This window comes from Schistocerca nitens, chromosome 8, assembly GCF_023898315.1.
Source record: "Schistocerca nitens isolate TAMUIC-IGC-003100 chromosome 8, iqSchNite1.1, whole genome shotgun sequence".
NCBI classification, from domain to species: Eukaryota; Metazoa; Arthropoda; class Insecta; order Orthoptera; family Acrididae; genus Schistocerca; species Schistocerca nitens.
In genome coordinates, this window is record NC_064621.1 from 79,875,079 (window position 1) to 79,894,946 (window position 19,868).

The 19,868-nt window shown below is 37.3% G+C and overlaps 1 protein-coding gene across 1 annotated transcript in view; it reads left to right on the plus strand.

Moving 5' to 3' along the window:
• Positions 1–19,868, plus strand: part of LOC126198999 (nuclear exosome regulator NRDE2) — a 162,830-nt gene that overhangs the window by 12,086 nt on the left and 130,876 nt on the right. The window contains exons 3-4 of the mRNA XM_049935675.1: positions 6,426–6,551; positions 6,650–6,890. Of these exons, the coding sequence (XP_049791632.1) occupies positions 6,426–6,551; positions 6,650–6,890 (367 nt within the window). The remainder of the gene's footprint in view (positions 1–6,425; positions 6,552–6,649; positions 6,891–19,868) is intronic.

Genomic DNA, 19,868 nt, shown 5'->3' on the forward strand with positions numbered 1-19,868 from the left:
GTGATGTATGTGTGCTGCTATTATTAGTTGTATTCATACTGATGCTGTGTATATTGGGACCCTGTTATTCCAGTTACAGGAAGAGCATTAATATGCCAAATTTTTATACACTTAGGTCCTATTCTTTCATTTACTTCTCATTTACCTTTCCTTCCATATGTTCTTGTTCAAGTCACAGTTCCTTTTTTGTGACGGACTCTCAGTCCCAGCTTCAACTTCTCACCACATCTTCTGCTCACAGGAATTTATCATGACAATGATTCTGAATTTACACTGTTTTAAAATACATTACATATGCTATATGGTATGAGAGATATGCGTGGTGTGTACCTTGTTGTATTTGGAAAAACTAATACCAAGGAGTATGTATTTATTATTTAATAATTGATTATAGAGTTTTTGTTGAATGAGAACTTTATAATTTAAATGGTTCTATGGTTGTTATAACTTTAATTTTGGATTGAATGTCTCTTATTTTTATGTCTTTTGTTATATATATTTCTTCTTTGGTGATTTATTATAGAGAGGATTACATATCGGGCGAAAAGAATATAAATTGTTTTATTATTATTGTTTTAATATTTATTCTTTCTATAGGTTTTTTAATTAATAGTCCTAATTTGATTAGAATTTTGTTAGGATGAGATGGTTTGGGTTTGGTTTCTTATTGTTTAGTTATTTATTACCAAAATGTAAAATCTTATAGTGCTAGTATATTAACTGCACTTTCTAATCGTATTGGTGATGTTGCTATTTTAATTTCTATTGCTTGAATATTAAATTTTGGTGGTTGGAATTATATTTATCATTATGATTTCATTTCTAACTCTTTTGAAATAAAGCTTATTACTATATTAATTGTTTTGGCAGCTATAACTAAGAGAGCTCAAATTCCCTTTTCTTCTTGACTTCCTGCTGCTGTGGCTGCTCCTACTCCTGTTTCTGCTTTAGTTCATTCTTCTACTCTTGTTACTGCTGGAGTTTATTTATTAATTCGTTTCAGACCAATATTAGATACCTATAATTGTGGTTGATTTTTACTTTTAATTGGTCGTATAACTATATTTATGGCTGGATTGGGTGCTAATTTTGAATTTGATTTAAAGAAGATTATTGCTCTTTCTACTTTAAGACAACTTGGTTTAATAATAAGAATTTTGGCTATAGGTTATCCAAAACTTGCATTTTTTCATTTATTAGCCCATGCTTTATTTAAGGCATTATTATTTATGTGTGCAGGTTCAATAATTCATAATTTAAAGGATTCTCAGGATATTCATTTTATAGGCTCAATTGTTAATTTTATACCTTTAACTTCTGTTTGTTTTAATGTTTCTAGTTTATCTTTGTGTGGTAGTCCCTTCACTTCTGCAACTTCCATCCCCAAACACGTAATGGACTCCCTGCAATATTCTGTGCCATTATACTGTAATGGAAGGGTAGATGAAAAAATCATGTAGTGAGTAAACTTCTAGGTGCTAATTTCAAAGTAGTGTTTGAAAAAGTAGCTTTACAATCAAGCATAAAGAGCTTAATTATCAATAATGCCACTGAGTGACCTTATCTAATATGAAGGAAGTGACAACAAATAACAATGACACGCAGTAGCTTATGTCACAGTGTGGGTTTTCAGGTAATTCAGACACCCAACCTTAAACAATTTACTGCAATATGAACCAGTTAATTAACAAGTAACTCTGTTTAATATGAACTACCAAACCTACAACAAGGCATGGTAATCCACTGAACACAGCAACTGAACAAACAGTCATACCGTTGCACCCACTGACCAATGTGTTTGCACACGAGGTACATGATATCTACCGTGTGTAGTCAACATTCCCACTCACATCCCAGATAACACACGCACACAGTGTTGTACTAGTTAATAAGCAACTAATGCATCTGCCATAGAAAATTACCAGGTACACTATGTGATCAAAAATATCTGGACACCTGGCTGAGAATGACTTACAAGTTCATGGCGTCCTCCATAATGCTGGAATTCAATATAGTGTTGGCCCACCCTTAGCCTTGATGACAGTTTCCTCTCTTGCAGGCATACATTCAATTAGGTGCTGGAAGGTTTCCTGGGGAATGGCAGCCCATTCTTCACGGAGTGCTGCACTGAGGACAGGTATCGATGTCGGTCGGTGAGGCCTGGCATGAAGTCGGTGTTCCAAAACATCCCAAAGGTGTTGTGTAGGATTCAGGTCAGGACTCTGTGCAGGCCAGTCTTCTTATGAGCAGCCGCTCAACCATGAAATCCAAGTTTTCTCACTTCCTGCCTAACTATCATAGTACTTGCAGTGGATCCTGATGCAGTTTGGAATTCCTGTGTGATGGTCTTTATAAATGTCTGCCCATTACACATTAAGACCCTCTTCAACTGTCAGCGGTCTTTGTCAGTCAACAGGAGAGGTCGGCCTGTAAGCTGTTGTGCTGTATGTGTCCCTTCAAGTTTCCACTTCACTATCACATTGGAAACAGTGGACCTAGGGATGTTTAGGAGTGTGGAAATATTGCGTACAGATGTATAACACAGGTGACATCCAATCACCTGAGCACGTTCGAAGTTCGTGAGTTCCATGGAGTGCCCCATTCTGCTCTCATGATGTCTAATGAATACTGAAGACGCTGATATGGAGTACCTGGCAGTAGGTGGCAGCACAATGCACCTAATGTGAAAAACGTATTTTTGTGGGGGTGTCTGGATACTTTTGATCACATAGTGTATCAGTTACTTGCTAACACAGTGGGATTGTAAGCAGACAAACGATTCCTTTAAAGTTGGGTGTAATACTCGTGACTACAATGCAACTACAGGCAAACCAAGGCTTGTATTAACTTTAAGACGTGTACTGATTCAAATATTGAAAACCTTTGTACACGGTATACACGTGTCGGCAACAGACTCCTTTAAAATTTATTCTTTTTATAGAGATAGAGATACACACACACACACACACACACACACACACACACACACACACACAAAAAAAAAAATCAGAGATGTAATACATAATTCGTTGCTATTCAGTGATACACTCGCTGTGCTTATCAGCAATTACATATTTTAATGTCAGACTGTTTCTACCTAAGAATCTCTTTAGGACGTTACTAGACTCAGTGCTGTCACTATCTTTAATCTTACTACCGTAAAGCTTACATTCTATAACTCTTGACTATGAACCTTATCACCATTCTCTGATTTAAGTAGTTTTTAAGCTGACCAATCGGTTTTTTTACAGTCATGGGGAGGGTAGACCACTCACACTCACTCAATGTAATAGGCTGTATTACATCCTACTATGTGCCTGCACAATTCCACTTTCACTCGATCATGCAAAGCAACTGGAATAGGGCTGCAAAATTAGTGCCATAACCTAAAACATTTGAGAGAAGCGATGAGAACTCAGAACACAGATAATCTAACTGCTAGTAATGGCCTGGTTTGAAACGAGGTGCACCACGTCCAAAATGGAAAAACCAAAAGCACTGGAACCATCCAGATGAAACAAATTTGCAGTGTCAGCATCATCCACTACCAGAAAACTCAAGCTACATACCACGGCTTTATACATAGAGGAGGCCATAAATTGCCCCTAAATTGGAATATGCTGCTTGTTGTAACACCAAACATTGAGTAACAGGAACCAGAGCTTGAGATCCCAAATCCACATAAGTTTGAGAGTTCATTAAAGTTGCAGCTGCACCCTTCTCCACTTGTAGTTTGAGCACTTGGTCCATCACTTGTACTTTGATCAACAGTTTGTTATGATTTGTAAGCACTGGAGGCACAAAATTAACATCCATGTACATATACTTCTTTTCTACAGTTGTTGCAAGCCACTCAGTACTTAGTGCAAGTTACCCTTTCATGTTGCATGAAATGGTATGAGCAAGATGGGAGCACTGAGCACTGGCATTGCTGTGGTTTGTTCTTTTGTTGTTGTTTGCCACAATGCTGCCCAGTGTGGTGCGGAGGCCATGTTTGTACGGCTACCACATTATCCTCCTGACTAGAATTGACTGATGCGCAATAATCATGAACAGGAACTGGTGTGGCGATGTCACATCAGGATTCAATCTGATCATCAGCAGCATGAGATACCTTGAAAGACTGAGCAATATTTAACACTTCAGCCGAAGATGGGTTCTCGCTTTGTGGTGAGTGTTGATGCACCTCCTTGGCAGCAGCAAACCAAATCATGGTGTCGAGAACCATAAAATCAGCATAGGAATCATGATGAACATCAGAAAGAAACTTATGTTTGTGACTGAGTCTTTGGAGTTCAGCTGTCCAAGCCCAGTGGGCCTGTTGGGACTATTTATGACAATGATAGAACTCTACATGTGCTGCAATGACACTGAATTGCTTTATGGTGATCATTTGACAACAACCTACACATTTCATCAAACAAAAGTGACAGTGGCTTCTGGAGAGGGATTATCTGGCACAACAACTCTGAGCAGAAATCATAGAAAGGAACAAAGCTGTAGACATGTTTGCATCAGTGATACCACAGTCAAGGAAATGTTGCCAAAGCTGCTTCTTGTAAGTCTCTCACTCTTTGGCTGCGTTGTCATGAGTGGAAAAGTGTGGTGGGTACGCTGACAGAAGGGGAGCCACAAAGACAGTGTGGCCGACAAGTTCATGATGGCAACAATAGGAGCCTGCTTCTGCTTGAGGAGAGATTTGAGCAATGCCTCCATTGCCAGAAGAACCTAAGTTATAGCCAACAGACTGAGCATGCGGAAGTGGACACCACACTCATCCTCAGTTGTATCGTAATTTAAGACACACACAACGGTACAGCCACAGTGAACCAAAGTTTATTCTTCTTCCATATACAAGCAAACAACAGCTAAGAACATAGACACAAACATACAAACAATCCATGTACAGACACAAGCAGTTGCCGACAGTAACTAAGAACACAATATGAGTGCAAATGCCTACTGCACTGTGCTTATAAAGAGGAGGGTTGTGATAGATGTGCTGTGTCATATGCACAAGTCACGTGGCCCACCAGAGATGGCCTCTGGCGGCTGTCCTGCACAGATGTCGTTGTCAGAATATTTGAAGCGTAGTGTGCTGGTGGCCTGGTGTGATGGTGTGCATCCCAAGTATTACATACAGGGTTATAGCACATTTTATAAGCAAGAATGTGCTGTACTGACCAGTGTAATAAAGTTATCACATGCGCAACACTGCTAACATCCTCACAGCTAATACAATTTGCTGCCAAGTAAAGCACAGTCACATTGAACTGAGTTGTGCTTTGCCTACATCTGTCACTGATATTGTGCTTTGTTCTACCTTCCTGTCTCTCTGTGGGTGTTTATTTGGACTATTTTACTTGGTGGCCATTTCAACTGTGGTGTGACAATAGACTTCCTTGGAGGATTTTTAGGTTGGCTATCCATTATGTACACAGCACACAGCATTTAAGCACAAACTAGTTTTGTACTTGGGAGTTGTGCAAAGCTTGCTTAAAAAACATATACTACACCAAAAAGATGTACATAAATGATGAGGACTCAAAACTTAGTGTGTGTGCTTGGACAGCAGACTAAGTTGCAGTTAACATGGATCTGAATTCTTGAAAGTATGGCAGCAACTAAAACTTCAAATGGAACAAAAAGTGCAGCAACACACATAATTACAAGCCGTCCTGAAGCTACAAGCTAAGCAGACTGTAAAAGAACAGCCTGTAATGCAGTGGCGCATCATGCCAGCAGAACAACCGCTGCCACTGTTTGCACCATTTCATCCAGAAGTTACTTCCTCCTACAGACATTTGCATCTTCACTTCCAGGCTAGTAATATGACTGACATTGCTCATCAGAGTGCTTTTTGTGGTTAACATGTCGAAATTGCACACTCTTACTAACCCTGTGTCCATGGAATCATTGGAGATCCATAGCATGCTTTCTTTCCAATACAAACAAGAAACTTTTTACTACTAGGCTAGCATTCTTTCATTGCAACCAGAAATTGAGTCAGTCACATGCTGTATGGGCAGTTGATCTCATAGATCTATCCCACACATTTTAAACTCAAATGTGAAAATGAAACTTGAAAAAATATACCATGTTGAGTCATTAGTGCAAGTCAACAGTCTTTTTACAACATGATCATTTTTGAAATATTGCACTTCCATCCTCAAGCACCAGTTACACTTAACAAGCATAGTCTATACAGTACATGTACATGTAACAAGGATTTTTTGTACATATACATTGCCATATGTAGGTGAGCCGTGAGGACGGTATTGTAGTAGTCAGAAATTGATCGTATTGTAAATTAACCACCACCATTAAAGTCAAATGGAACTTTTTGGTTTGTGAAAGCATCAAACTTATTGACGCATTGGTATTTCTCCTTCATACTATTGAAAAGACTTGTTTTCTTGTTGTAGAAGCAGAGATGAGAGTCCAGTATGTGCGATTCCCAGCCAAGAAAAAACTGAAGATTTTTATGAGGATAAATGTCCAAACAAGGGATTCTTAAAAGTTGATACACTTTACAAACCAGCAGTCCCAGTGTGAGATTTCAATCATTATTTTAGTTCACATTATGCTAACACTAAAGAAAGTTTCACATAATTGCATAATAAAGAATGTAATGTATTTCATATTTCAGTTATAAGTGCAACCACCATAAAGCACTGGGAAAACTACCATCCCGTAAAGCAAAAAAGAGAAATTATCGCTATTATCTTTATTGTCTTGATGAAGAGAATTCCCAAGCCGAAAATTGGAAGGGGGTATCATCATGTGAGAAACAAGAGAGTGAAATCATGAGCAAAACAGAGGAATACAATGTTGCTTTAACGAAGAATCCAAATGATGTTGACATGTGGATTCAGTATGTCAATTACCAGGTAAATTTCTTTCTTGGGTTACCTGTAATAGTAGCATTTATTACTTCCTTTTTGGGTTTTGGTTTATTTTTTATGCAGATCTCTTCACAATTTGTGGCCTTGTCCATTATATATGTCTTGTCTTGCTTGTGGCTTTCCTATGCATATCCTAAAGATCTGATGACAGTGTGTGATAAGGCACTATGAAATGGCTGCTACTTCTATTAAAACCAGTGAATAGAAATCAGAAAATTCAGTCTTACATTTACAGAAGATTTATAATTATCTGATGATTCTTTGTCAATGCATCACACATAAGTCTGCTATGGTTGAGTGGTTGCCTTCCTCTTATTTTATGTATTGTGATCTTTTTGGATATTACGTGGTAAAAAATAGAAGTCTCATCTTTGTTTTGTGTGAAGTATTAATCAAGATTTTTCATGTGTTTGTTGTTTATGGGCTCCGTATTTTGTGTGTGTGTGTGTGTGTGTGTGTGTGTGTGTGTGTGTGTGTGTGTGTTGGAGTTGTGTTTGTGCACACATATGTGCTGTATATATAATGTGAAAGATTTAGTTTCATTTGTTGAAAAACATCATCATTGTTTCCATTGTGCATTGTTGCAACATCAAATGTGATGTAAATATTTTGTACCGTTTGTAATTGTATGTGGAGAAGCTAACCTAAAAGATCTGCCCTGGTGGTATTCCACTTAACCTGAAGATGGTATTGCAAGCATATATTCACTCAGTATATTTCTGCAGCATATAATCTGTGGCAGCACAGCTAAAGTCTAAAATATATTGATTTTTACAATATATATTTCATAGATCCACTGGCGTGTGTTGGCATGAGAATGTTAAATGAGTCAATATGTGTAATTTAATGTTACATCTCTTTCATTTACAATCACTACTGAGATAAAAGGGAACCTTATTATGAATTGTATAACATTAGTTATTGATTATACAGACACCCTGCTGGATTCATCAAGTTCAAAGGCAATTTATTGTGAATTATAGAACATTAGATAATGAAACAGAAAGACAAATTAAAACTGGTGCAGCAAAATCATAAAAATGTGATAAACATTCTGTATATATCTGTTAAAAATGCATTATGTGATTAAAAAGTTTTTTATGTAAATGCTTATTTTGTCTACTTTTACATAATTTGTTATTATCTTGTAAGGACTTAATATTAATTAATAATCAAAGATTTTGGTTCTAGTACATTTTATGACATTTTGTACTAGAGACAGATTTTTTTGGGTTGCTGTATAATTCATATTTTCTTCCCATGTTGTGTCTGCAGTGTGTTCCGCTTATTTCATAGTGAGAAGGATTATCATTTACGAAGGGCACAATCGGAAAGATATATAGTGAGGTAGTGGCAGGTGTGAAAATTACCAAACTATCAGTTTAACAAGTCACAGTTGCAAGATACTAGCATGAATCCTTTACAGAAAAATGGAAAAACTGATAGAGGCAACCTTGGGGAAGATCAGTGTGGATTCCAGAGAAACTGTGAGGCAATACTGACCCTATGACTACTCGTAGAAGATAGGCTAAGGAAAGGCAAACTTACATTTATAGCATTTGTGCACTTAGATAAAGCTTTTGAAAATGCCAACTGGAATACTCTCTTTCAAATTTTAAAGGTGGTGTGGGTAAAATACAGGGAGAGAAAAGCTATTTACAATTTGTACAGAAATGAGATGGCGGTTATAAGTGTCGAGGGGCATGGAAGGGAAGCAGTGGTTGAGAAGGGAGTGAGACAGGGTTGTAGCCTAAACCAAAGTTATTCAACCACTGAACAAGCAGTAAAGGAAACCACAGAAAAATTAATTAAAGTTCAGGGAAAGGAAATAAAATTTTTGATGTTTGTCAATGACATTGTAATTCTGTCAGAGACAGCAAAGGACTTGGAAGAGCAGTTAAATGTAATTGACAATGTCTTGAAAGGATATAAGATAAAAATCAACAAAAGCAAAACAAGGATAATGGGATGTAGTCAAAGTAAATCAGGTGATGTTGAGGGAATTAGAGTAGGAAATGAGACACTTAAAGTAGTAGATGAGTTTTGTTATTTGCGAAGCAAAATAACTGATGATAGTCAAACTAAAGAGGATATAATATGTAGACTGGCAATGGCAAGAAAACTGTTTCTGAAGAAGGGAAATTTTTTAACATTGAGTATAGATTTGAAATTTTTTAACATAGAGTATAGATTTAAGTGTTAGGAAGGCCTTTCTGAAAGTATTTGTATGGAGTGTTTAGTTTAGACAAGAAAAAAATAGACACTTGGGAAATGAGGTGCTATGGAAGAATGCTGAAGATTAGTGGGAAGATCACATAACTAATGAGGAAGTACTGAACAGAATTGGGGAGAGGAGAAATTTGTGGAACAACCTGACTAGAAGAAGGGTGTGATTGGTAGGACACATTCTGAGGTATCAAGAGATCACCAATTTAGTACTCCAGGGATCACCAATTTAGTACTGGAGGGAAGTGTGGGGTGGGGTAAAAATCATAGAGGGAGACCAAGAGACGAACACAATAAGCAAATTTAGAAGGACGTAGGTTGCAGTAATTACTTGGAGATGAAGAGGCTTGTACGGGATAGAGTAGCATGGAGAGACGCATCAAAGTAGACTTTGGACTGAAGACAACAACAACAACAACAACAACAACAACAACGACAGTGACAGTGCTCAGTATTCCCAATTTATTTAAAATGCTGTGGCAAAGGATACCTCACAGCTCTCCACACATAACGCTAATAACTTCTTATGGTTAAATACTTTTTTCATTGCCAATAAATTCCCCCAATAACTCAAAAGTGAATGGAAAGAACCAAAATAGGATAACTTTGAGACACTGCTTTCAGTCCTTATAACAAATGTTGCGAGGATGTTACTCCCCCAGTTAACCCTGCAATCAATATGACTACCTAATAATTCCACTGAATGTCATGTGCAATAAAAATCTCCTGTTGGCTTTTATGGCTAGAACTGAATCAGATATAGTTGTTTTTCTGAGGTTTGTTGCTAGTGAGTTCGTTATGCATAAGTACAGCACATCTGTGAGCGATTGATTGACATAGGCATCTACGTTAGTGGATGTTTTGTTGTGTATTGCAATACTTGTATCATCAGCATACCTTGTGAAGTGGCTTGCTTTGTTGGAGGACAGAGGTAGGTCATTGATATGTATGAGAAATAATAGAAACCAAGTAAAGATCCTTGTGGTATTCCACAATCTGTTGTTCCCCAGTCAGACACTGCTGTGCCCAAAAATTTCATAATAGCTAAAACTTTATTGTGCTACCTGTTCTGTAGATAAGATTTTAGCCACTTATACAGCTGTCACCAGTCCTCTGATTCCACAAGAGACATTCTGCTCAAAACGCAATGTGTTTCTCATCAATAGCCACATTCTCTCCAGGAGTCTACACGTTTGACTACCATACTTATCTTGCTATGATGGGATAAGTTAACTTGCCTGACTGAAGTAAAACAGGATTCTTTTCTATGGCATTGTCACTGCAAACCCCTCAGTCCTCAACTATGTCCCATAAGAGTTGTCAAACTATCCATGAACTTTTGTAATGTGCATATTATTATACATAACAGTTCCATCCATTAATTTATCATCAAAGTAGAGGTAAGAGAATTGTGCTTAAGTGTTTAATGCATTAACCAGGCCAAAGCTCGTAGTTTATCAAAAGTAAAGTTACGACTCTTCATTCTTTACTTGTGACTAACAGGCTTTGTCTGTTTAACTGGTCATTAGGATTCTTTAGTATCAAACATGCTCAAAGATTCACAAGTTGGAGAAACAATCACATCTGAATTAATACAATTTTTCTCATGTTTCCAGCAACAGTGTTAAGTGGTCAAATATATACTAGTTTTTAGATGAGTGCTCATTGGGCATTGCCAAGTGGTGACTGCTTACAGTCAGCACTTGACAATGGCCGAAAACACTCATCTGGAAGGTAGTGGGTGGAATTGTTATGTATACTGGTGTGCACATTTGAAAGTTCACAGATAGTTTGACAAATTATATGATGCACTATGAGGGGATAATGCTTTTTCTGGGTCTGAGATCAGCCACCACTTGATGGTGGCCAAGGAACACTCATCTGAAAGCTCATGGGTATTTTATCACTTGATGCTTGAGAAAATTTTATTGGTTTATGTCAGCCTGAGCCCATATGCTTGTACATATTCATTTATATCAACATAGTTGTTGGAGTCTTCATCATCAGCTGACAGCAGCAGTGCCATAGTTTCCCCTTCTGTAAAATAAAATCTTGGACTTTCTATGAAAGGATGAGGGGAAACAATGTGAGGACTTTCCACACCTACAACAAACACTTGCTAAACACACAACTAGTCAATACACTGATACAGGTAAATTTGCATATGTAATGAAAAATACAAGTATTACTTGTATTGTGTCAGTTTGCTTAAATACACAGCTACAGAGGTGGTTGTGTTGGGTTGAACTATGCAGTTCACAGAGAAACTGTGAGACAGACAGTGATTTTAAATACAGGACATGAAAAGGCTGAGAACAGAGTAATTTACACGATATTGGCTGCATTTGTACATTGTCTTTGTGAGAATTAGCAACAGGAGAAATGATACTTGTGAGCATTTAAAAGTTTGAAGAAGACTGGTACACATGGTTTACTTATAATGAAATAAACTTTCAAAATATACTATGTGTTGATAGAAAAAATGATGATGAATAACTTGTTTTTAGCAGAAACAGCATTTATTAACCTTGTAAACAAAGTGTTCTTTACAAAAATGGGACAAAAAATGCTTCTCAACTTGACGTACATGCATCTAAAAAAGCAAAACGTGTTTTGTGACATAGTTTTTGTTTGATGTGTTCCACAGCTGTGATAAATCGTAGAAATGACATATTGTAACATGTGAAGCTGCTGAATAATTTAGTTGTAATTGTACAACTTGTACTGAAAAATGATCTCCAACTGAAACCTGCTGTACAACTATAAACAAATTATTCAGTTGCTTCACATGTTATAATAAGTCATTTCTACAATGTATTTCAATGTTGCTGTATACCGTATTAATGAGTAATCTCAAGTATTCTCTATATTTATGTTTTTTGAGAGCAGTTAGCATCTGCTGTAGAACTTGTCAAGGGTTCAAGCCAGACATTGCATGGCATTAGCTCATGTTGTAATATCTTACTGGGAAGTCCTGGGTAGAATACAAATACTGGAAGGTTAAAAATAACCTCTAAATGTATCTGAGGTGCTAGATTGTCAACAGGTGCATAAACGTGATTGAGACTGTTGTCAAGATTTTGTTCAGTGTTGTTCCTCAAGAGTGAACTGACAAATAAATATAAGTAAATAAAATATAATAAAAAAATGGCAGAAAGCTTAAAGCAAAGAGGAAGACCAAAGGAGAAGTGAATCAGCCGTGTTTGAGACAACTGGAGATGGAAACAACTGATGGATGGTGACACACGGGACAGTGTGAATTGTAAGAAAATCCCAAACATTGACCTTGTGTGTGTGTGTGTGTGTGTGTGTGTGTGTGTGTGTGTGCGCGTGCGTGTGTGCGTGCGTGTGTGCGTCTGGGGAAGGACTTTGTGTGAAAGATTAGCACCTATTTCAATCCTATTTATGCACCTGTTGAGTGTACAGTGCATCATCTGTGCACAGAATGGTTACTTTTATTCATCTAATTTTCAACATCTAACATTTTATTTTGTTATGGTGTTCAGTCCGAAGATTGATTTGCCATATTAATGTAACCTGCATGTCACTTTCATCTTAGAATAACTGTACAACATGTGTGCAGTAGAACCTTGTAACTGTAGTCAAACCTTGATCTCCCTCTACAATTTAACTCATCACACTTCCCTCCATTACCAGAGCACATTCCCTGATGCCTTATGATTATAATGCGTGCTTCTAAAATATCTCTTCTTTTAGTCAAGTTGTGACATGAATTTATTATCTCTATGATTGTGTTCAGTACCTCTTCTTTAGTTATCCAACCTACCCATCTCATCTTCAGCAGTCTTATGCAGAACCACTCTTCACAAGCTTCTGTTCTCCAGACAGTTTACCGAGCGAGGTGACGCAGTGGTTAGCACACTGGACTCGCATTCGGGAGGACGACGGTTCAATCCCGTCTCCGGCCATCCTGATTTAGGTTTTCCGTGATTTCCCTAAATTGTTTCAGGCAAATGCCGGGATGGTTCCTTTGAAAGGGCACGGCCGATTTCCTTCCCAATCCTTCCCAAACCCGAGCTTGCGCTCCGTCTCTAATGACCTTGTTGTCGACGGGACGTTAAACACTAACCACCACCACCACCTCCAGACAGTTACTTTCAGGAAATATTTCCTAACATTTAAATTAAGGAGTAAAGGTACCAACTCACTGAGTAGTAGAAATGATTACTCATCTAAAGGCACATAAAGAAGACTGAGAACTTTGCTGGTTTCCAGACAGATCCTTTTCCAGGACTATAGAGATATACATGCACACATATATTTGTTTCTAATTAATTTTTGTCCATATCTGGCAGCTGTGACTTATTAAAATGATAGTTCAGTACCTGCCTTATTTGGAACTGGAATTATTACAGCCTTCTTTAAGTCTGAAAAGATTTTGCCCGTCTTGTATATTTTGAGGAACGTAATATACTCCAGGTGCCTTGTTTCAACATTGGGCTCTCAGTGCTCGGTCAAATACTTCTTGCAACATTGTATGTCCCATCTCATCTTTATCTTCTTCCTCATCCCTTTCCATAATATTCCCGTAACTTGTTGTTGTTGTTGTTGTTGTTGTTGTTGTTGTTGTGGTCTTCCGTTGTGAGACTGGTTTGATGCAGCTCTCCATGCTACTCTGTCGTGTGCAAGCTTGTTCATCTCCCATATCTACTGCAACCTACATCCTTCTGGATCTGTGTAGATTTCTCCTGTAGCCATTTCTGCTTTGCCATTTTGCACTTCTTTCATCTCAGTTTTAAACGTCTGTAACCCCTCATCTGCTTCATTTGATGCATTGTTATATTTTCTTCTTCTGTCAGTTAAATTCAATACCTCATGTGTTATCTAAGGATTTCTTCTACCTGGCTGTGTTTGACTATACACTGGAGATATGAATTAAAACACGCCTTCAGTCACAACTTTTCATGTTTTATTAAGTACATGATGCATTTCGGACCCTGTGGGTCCATCATCAGTGGTAATGTGTTTTAATGCATGCTTTATGTTTTTTCTTGAATGAGGTGAAATGCATATTCCTGTCACCAAAAGGTTTGATATTAGATTATGAAATTCGTAAGTCAAACGCAGAAAATATGTGCGAAATAGTGGGAAAGATGAACAGTGTAAACTTACCACATAACCCAAGAAAAGCATTTTTAAAGTTTTAGTACGAGCTAATAAAACACGAAAAGTTGTGACTGAAGGGATTTTTTAATTCATACCTCCAGTGTATTGAATACAGTCACATTTGAAGCTGAGGAACAGGGATAAAATTAAATTTTGTTTGACTAGTTATTTTTCTGTCACCTTTGCTGTTTCATCTCTCAAAACTACCCATTCATCTTCTATTGTATTTCTTTTCTCTGTTTCAGTGAGTTGTCACATAGTGTTTCCTTTGAAATTCTCCACAATAAGAGTTTCTTTCAGCTTATCCAGGCCCCATCCCTCTCAAATTTATTCAGTTTTAATCTGCAATTTAGATTATAGTCAGCATCCGCATCTGCTGCTGCAGTGTATTTAAAACTAATCGAAACTTCTGACAGTTCATGAACATGCATGAACAGGTGATGTTAAGCCAGGCTTACTCTGTGCGAAACGTGTCAAGCTCACTTGACTGTGTGAACAGGAAGCAGTGCAAGCGGGCTGGACTGCTGTCTTTGTCAAATGATTTTAAAGAAACTATTTGGTAATGAACTCTGATTCTCACACATCTTATGGCTTAATGTGTCATCTTCAAGGTGACTGTCTATCATTTTGTTAATGATCATGGTTATTGTGGTATTTCAGTATTAGATAAACTACTGCAAGTAATTCTTAAAGTTTGCAGTGAAAAATAGCGGTTACTATGAATTACCGTTTGGTGCTTATTAGGTTGCTGCATATGAAATTTAGATAACATATGGAATTATTCTTTAAACTTGAAAGGATATCTCTATCTGTCTCCAGTGTCGAGAAAGTGGAATGTACATAAAGCGCTCTGTCACAAATGTACGCTCCAGTGAGACACTCAGAACGAAATTTTCATGTATCCCTCATATTTCATAAACAGTCTGAGATATTGAAACAATGTTTTGGGAAATGATAGCACACAAAGAGGAGAGTATTTTGCCATATCATTAACATGCAAACTTCTATATGTGCCATGATATTCAAACAACAATTATTAGTACAACACCAAAAACATTTCAGAACACTTCAGTGCCAGACAATACCACTTTACAATGAGAGCTGATGAACACAGATGAATCTAATGCATGAAACTATATTGTACTGTTTATCCATGGTGTGGCAACAGGGGTGTTTTAACAACTGAACTGCTGGCAGCATGGTAAGGAAAGCCAGCCTGCCATTGCTGTTACTTGGGCAAAGGCTTTGTGTTCCTTCTGGTAAGCCAATAAGCCAAACATCAAAACTTGCAACTAATTTTACCACAATACATAAATGTTTTGCACTTTAAAATCTGAATCGGTGTGAAGCCTAAGGTCTTCAGATCTCTTCCAAGAATACAATATTCTTTCATGATTCTTAAAATAAGTGTTCAATGATTAAATTGGACTCTGTACAAAATTCTACCACTCAGCTTCCCCTTTGAATTATTTCCCTTGCTTCATGATCTACAACTATTTTTTCTTCTCTTCCTTTTCGTATTTTCAAATTCCACTCACACATCACAATGAAATTTTTGTCCCCTTAACAATCTGACTCATTTGTTAAAACTCATCATGCATTCGTCATTTGCAAAGCCAATAGGTATGTAAACTTCCAATACTGTTGTGGTTGTTGGCTGGGTGTCTGGCTTGGCTGTGATACTACATTCACCATCGTGTTCGCAGTATCATTTCTATACATGGTATCTGAGTTAAACATATAATAATATAAAATGTAGTAACTTGAGATGTAATTGAGATATTTATTGACGGTTCCCTTCTACAAATATGGTAACTCAAAAATGTTTTCTGTGTTTGCTTGCGACAGTTGGTACTGCGTTCACATCTGTGAAAGTGCTATGCTCATGTAAACTCACGTCATGAGTCATGTGGACTGCACAGCAGAAGGCATTCTATGTGCTTTCTCTCACGGAACTAAAGTTGCTTACACTGCTAGAACATAATTTTCAGTGTGTGTATGGACTGCAGCCAACTGACGATGTTCCCAATTATATAACAATTAAGAAATGGGACAAGTGGCTTCACGAAACTGGGAGTTCACTTTCAATGTTGGGCCAGCACACCAAGCACACAGTTAAGAGGCTACTGTTGAAAACCCTTATGACCCTTCAGTGGAGTCCACATAAGTAAATCCAACAAGCAAGTAGGCAGCTACAGTAGCCTCACTCGGCAGTACACGCTGTCATCCATGAGAGACTGCAGCTACATGTGTACAGGCTACAGCTTCATCTTAAAATCAGGCCTGAGGACAGGCCATGATGGGAGGCATTTGTGGAGCCAATTCTGACAAAAATAGTTGAAAACGGCATTAATTGATTTTGTCTCTTTCTCAGATGAGGCTACATTCCACACTTCTACCACGATAAACACACACAGTTGTCATGTGTGGGGAATTGAAAGACCCCCCCTCCCATGTACTGGTGTGCTGTAGATTGTTGAAGGACAGGGTTATAGGCCCATCTTCCTTCGTGGAGCCTACAGTAAATGCAGTAACACACATAGACATGTTGCTGTGCTACGACTTTCTCATGATGTGATCTTTCAACAAGATGATGCAGCATGCCATTTTGTGAACATTATGAGGGCATTCTTGAATCATGAGTTTCCAGATTGCTGGATTGGGAGAGATAGCCCAATTGCTTGGCCTTGTAGAAGGCTAGCCATTATGTGACTTAATTTTTTTCTGTGGGTGTTTATCAATAATCAAGTGTACCAGACACCAGTTTGTAATCTACCAGATCTGCGCCATCGCATTTGTGCAGGTTTTAACAGCCCTCCTCATTCTGTTGGCGTAACTAATAGAAAAACCAACTAATACAGCAAATATAGGCATTTAATAAAAACACAACTGTTTGTGTGATAACATAAAATGAGCAAGTGGCTGTTAAAAACAATATATATTGCTTAACTTTTGTTCTCATTGATGTAGAATTCTTCTTTGGCAGGTTCTCTACTTCAGAGCTCTTGCTTCCTACAAGAGGGATGGATTATTGCTTTCACATTTGTACAGTGAAATGACTCAGGAACTGAAATTTCACTTCCATTTTTTAATGTGTGTTGATCCATTCACTTCACAGTACTGAATAATTTGCATAATTTGAAGGAAACATTTACAAAAGCCAATATTCAGTACAGCTCAACAAGCTTGCAACCATTTCATTCCTTCGTAACTGTGCGATACTAGATTCTGGAGTCCAACCAACTACAACTACCACTACAACAGAGTCACAACTCCTTGCTACAAACACAAATCAGCTAGTGCTGCGATACATGAAGTCACAGTACAGAGATGTGTGTACACATTGACCTTTACATCTGAGGAGTCTAACACAGTTTACTACTTCTTATTAAATGTTTTCAGAATAAATCATATAAATACAAATAATGACAATATTTTCAAATCATAGTCACAATTTTATCTTTTTGAGTGATAATCAGAAACAATAAGTGTTACTTTAATAGATTATTGTGAGGGTCATTACATTCACCTGCATAGTATTGTAATATCCAGTACTTCATGTAAAGCAGGGTGTGTTGAGCAGTTCCATTACAATAGCCCACCAATAATTTTGTAAGCTGCACATGTGAACAAAATCATAACACCAAAATAATGGAACTGTACAAAGTTGTGTTTGACAAATATTAAAGCAAATTATTTTCTGTACTGAAGTGTATTTGACTTATGTAGGCTCAGTGGTGATTTAGTGTTGTTTCAAACACAGTTACATAAAAACAAACTTTTTCACATAAGAAAATGAGTAACTAAAACTTGACATGATGACAATTAATGTTGAAGTTTTTTGATAAAATGACATTGTTTGCATTTGACTTAGAAAGCCCCATCACATCTTTCAGTGTTTATAACAACAGATTAGTACATTTTTTCACTCAATAACAAGAAAATGGTACAAATGCCAAACCTTTTTTCCTCCACTACACTTTGTCTTTTCCACATCCAAGGTATTACATCATCATCTTACTTTGAATGCATCAGTTCTTTTTCACAACTTTCTTTGGTAAAATTTTCTTTTATATCATTGGGAATTCTTTTCACTGCTTGGCATAGCAGAATGTCCTTAACATGAGTGTGATGTCAGCTATGAAAAACATCAATAATTAGTTTCTGGTGACAATTACCAGCTTTGCACAGGGAAATGGGTATCAGTTGCAAATACATGGGATTAATTTAATTACTGGAAGTAGTACTCAAACATGAACCTTTTCTCAAAGCAAAACACAGTGACAAAAAGAACAGATCAGAGTCAACAACAATATATATATTAGTATAGTGCATAAAATGCGCTTCAAAAGAATATAGTTGTAATATCATCATTTAAATACATACAAAGACATATTGTTAAAATGTGATTGTGCCTCTAACAACAGCATAAAAATTTTATCATTGAAAATTTGTGCAAAATTTAACTCTGTATACCAGAAAAGATGTAAAACTGAAGATTAGTATGTGTATTCACACATACTTGGCAACTTATTCTGAGACTGTAATGAAAATTCCTGTAGTGTGCAATGTATTGTAGACATAATTAAATTACTAACAAAGACCAGCAGATTATAATATAATTTACAGGAAAAATGTTTACATCGTACGTGGAATGTTTCCCTCTATTATATTCTTATTGTTCATTCAATTAGAAGAGAGAGAATAAAAATAGAAAGAGATAATGTTAATAGATTTAAAGGTGGAGAAAGGGGATGTAACACAGAAAATGAGGAGGAAGATGTGCTACAAGAGCTTGAGGCTCTGTGCTCGCCAGGCACATCGTGTATGAATGGATGTTCATTCCTTTGGAGACTCATTTTTCATCATCATAATACATAGTTGACATATTGCAAACAAAGTAATGGAAACAGTGATAGTAATTACATACAGGTACATAAATCTGATGACTTTGAAATGAATTTTTCAGTTTGATTGGTACAAGAAAAACATTCAATTCTTTTTCCAGTGAGAAACTTTTTTCTTTTACCTTCAAACAATGGAAAATCAAGGATGCAATGTAACAGTATTATGAGAAGGGAAGTTGCTACCCACCATGTAGTGGAGATGCTGAGTTGCAGATAGGCATAACAAAAAAAACTTTCACAATTGAAACTTTGGGGCCATTAGACTTCGTCAATAATAGACACACACACACACACACACACACATACAAATGCAACTCACACACACACTATTGCTTTCTCAGGCAACTGTGTGTGTGTGTGTGTGTGTGTGTGTGTGTGTGTGTGTGTGGCCGGCCGCGGTGGCCGTGCGGTTCTGGCGCTGCAGTCCGGAACCGCGGGGCTGCTACGGTCGCAGGTTCGAATCCTGCCTCGGGCATGGGTGTGTGTGATGTCCTTAGGTTAGTTAGGTTTAAGTAGTTCTAAGTTCTAGGGGACTTATGACCTAAGATGTTGAGTCCCATAGTGCTCAGACCCATTTTGTGTGTGTGTGTGTGTGTGTGTGTGTGTGTGTGTGTGTGTGTGTGTGTGTGTGTGTGTGTGCATGCGCGCGTGCATAAGTGTCTATTGTTGACGAAGCCCATGTTAAAAATCTTTTTTAAATCAT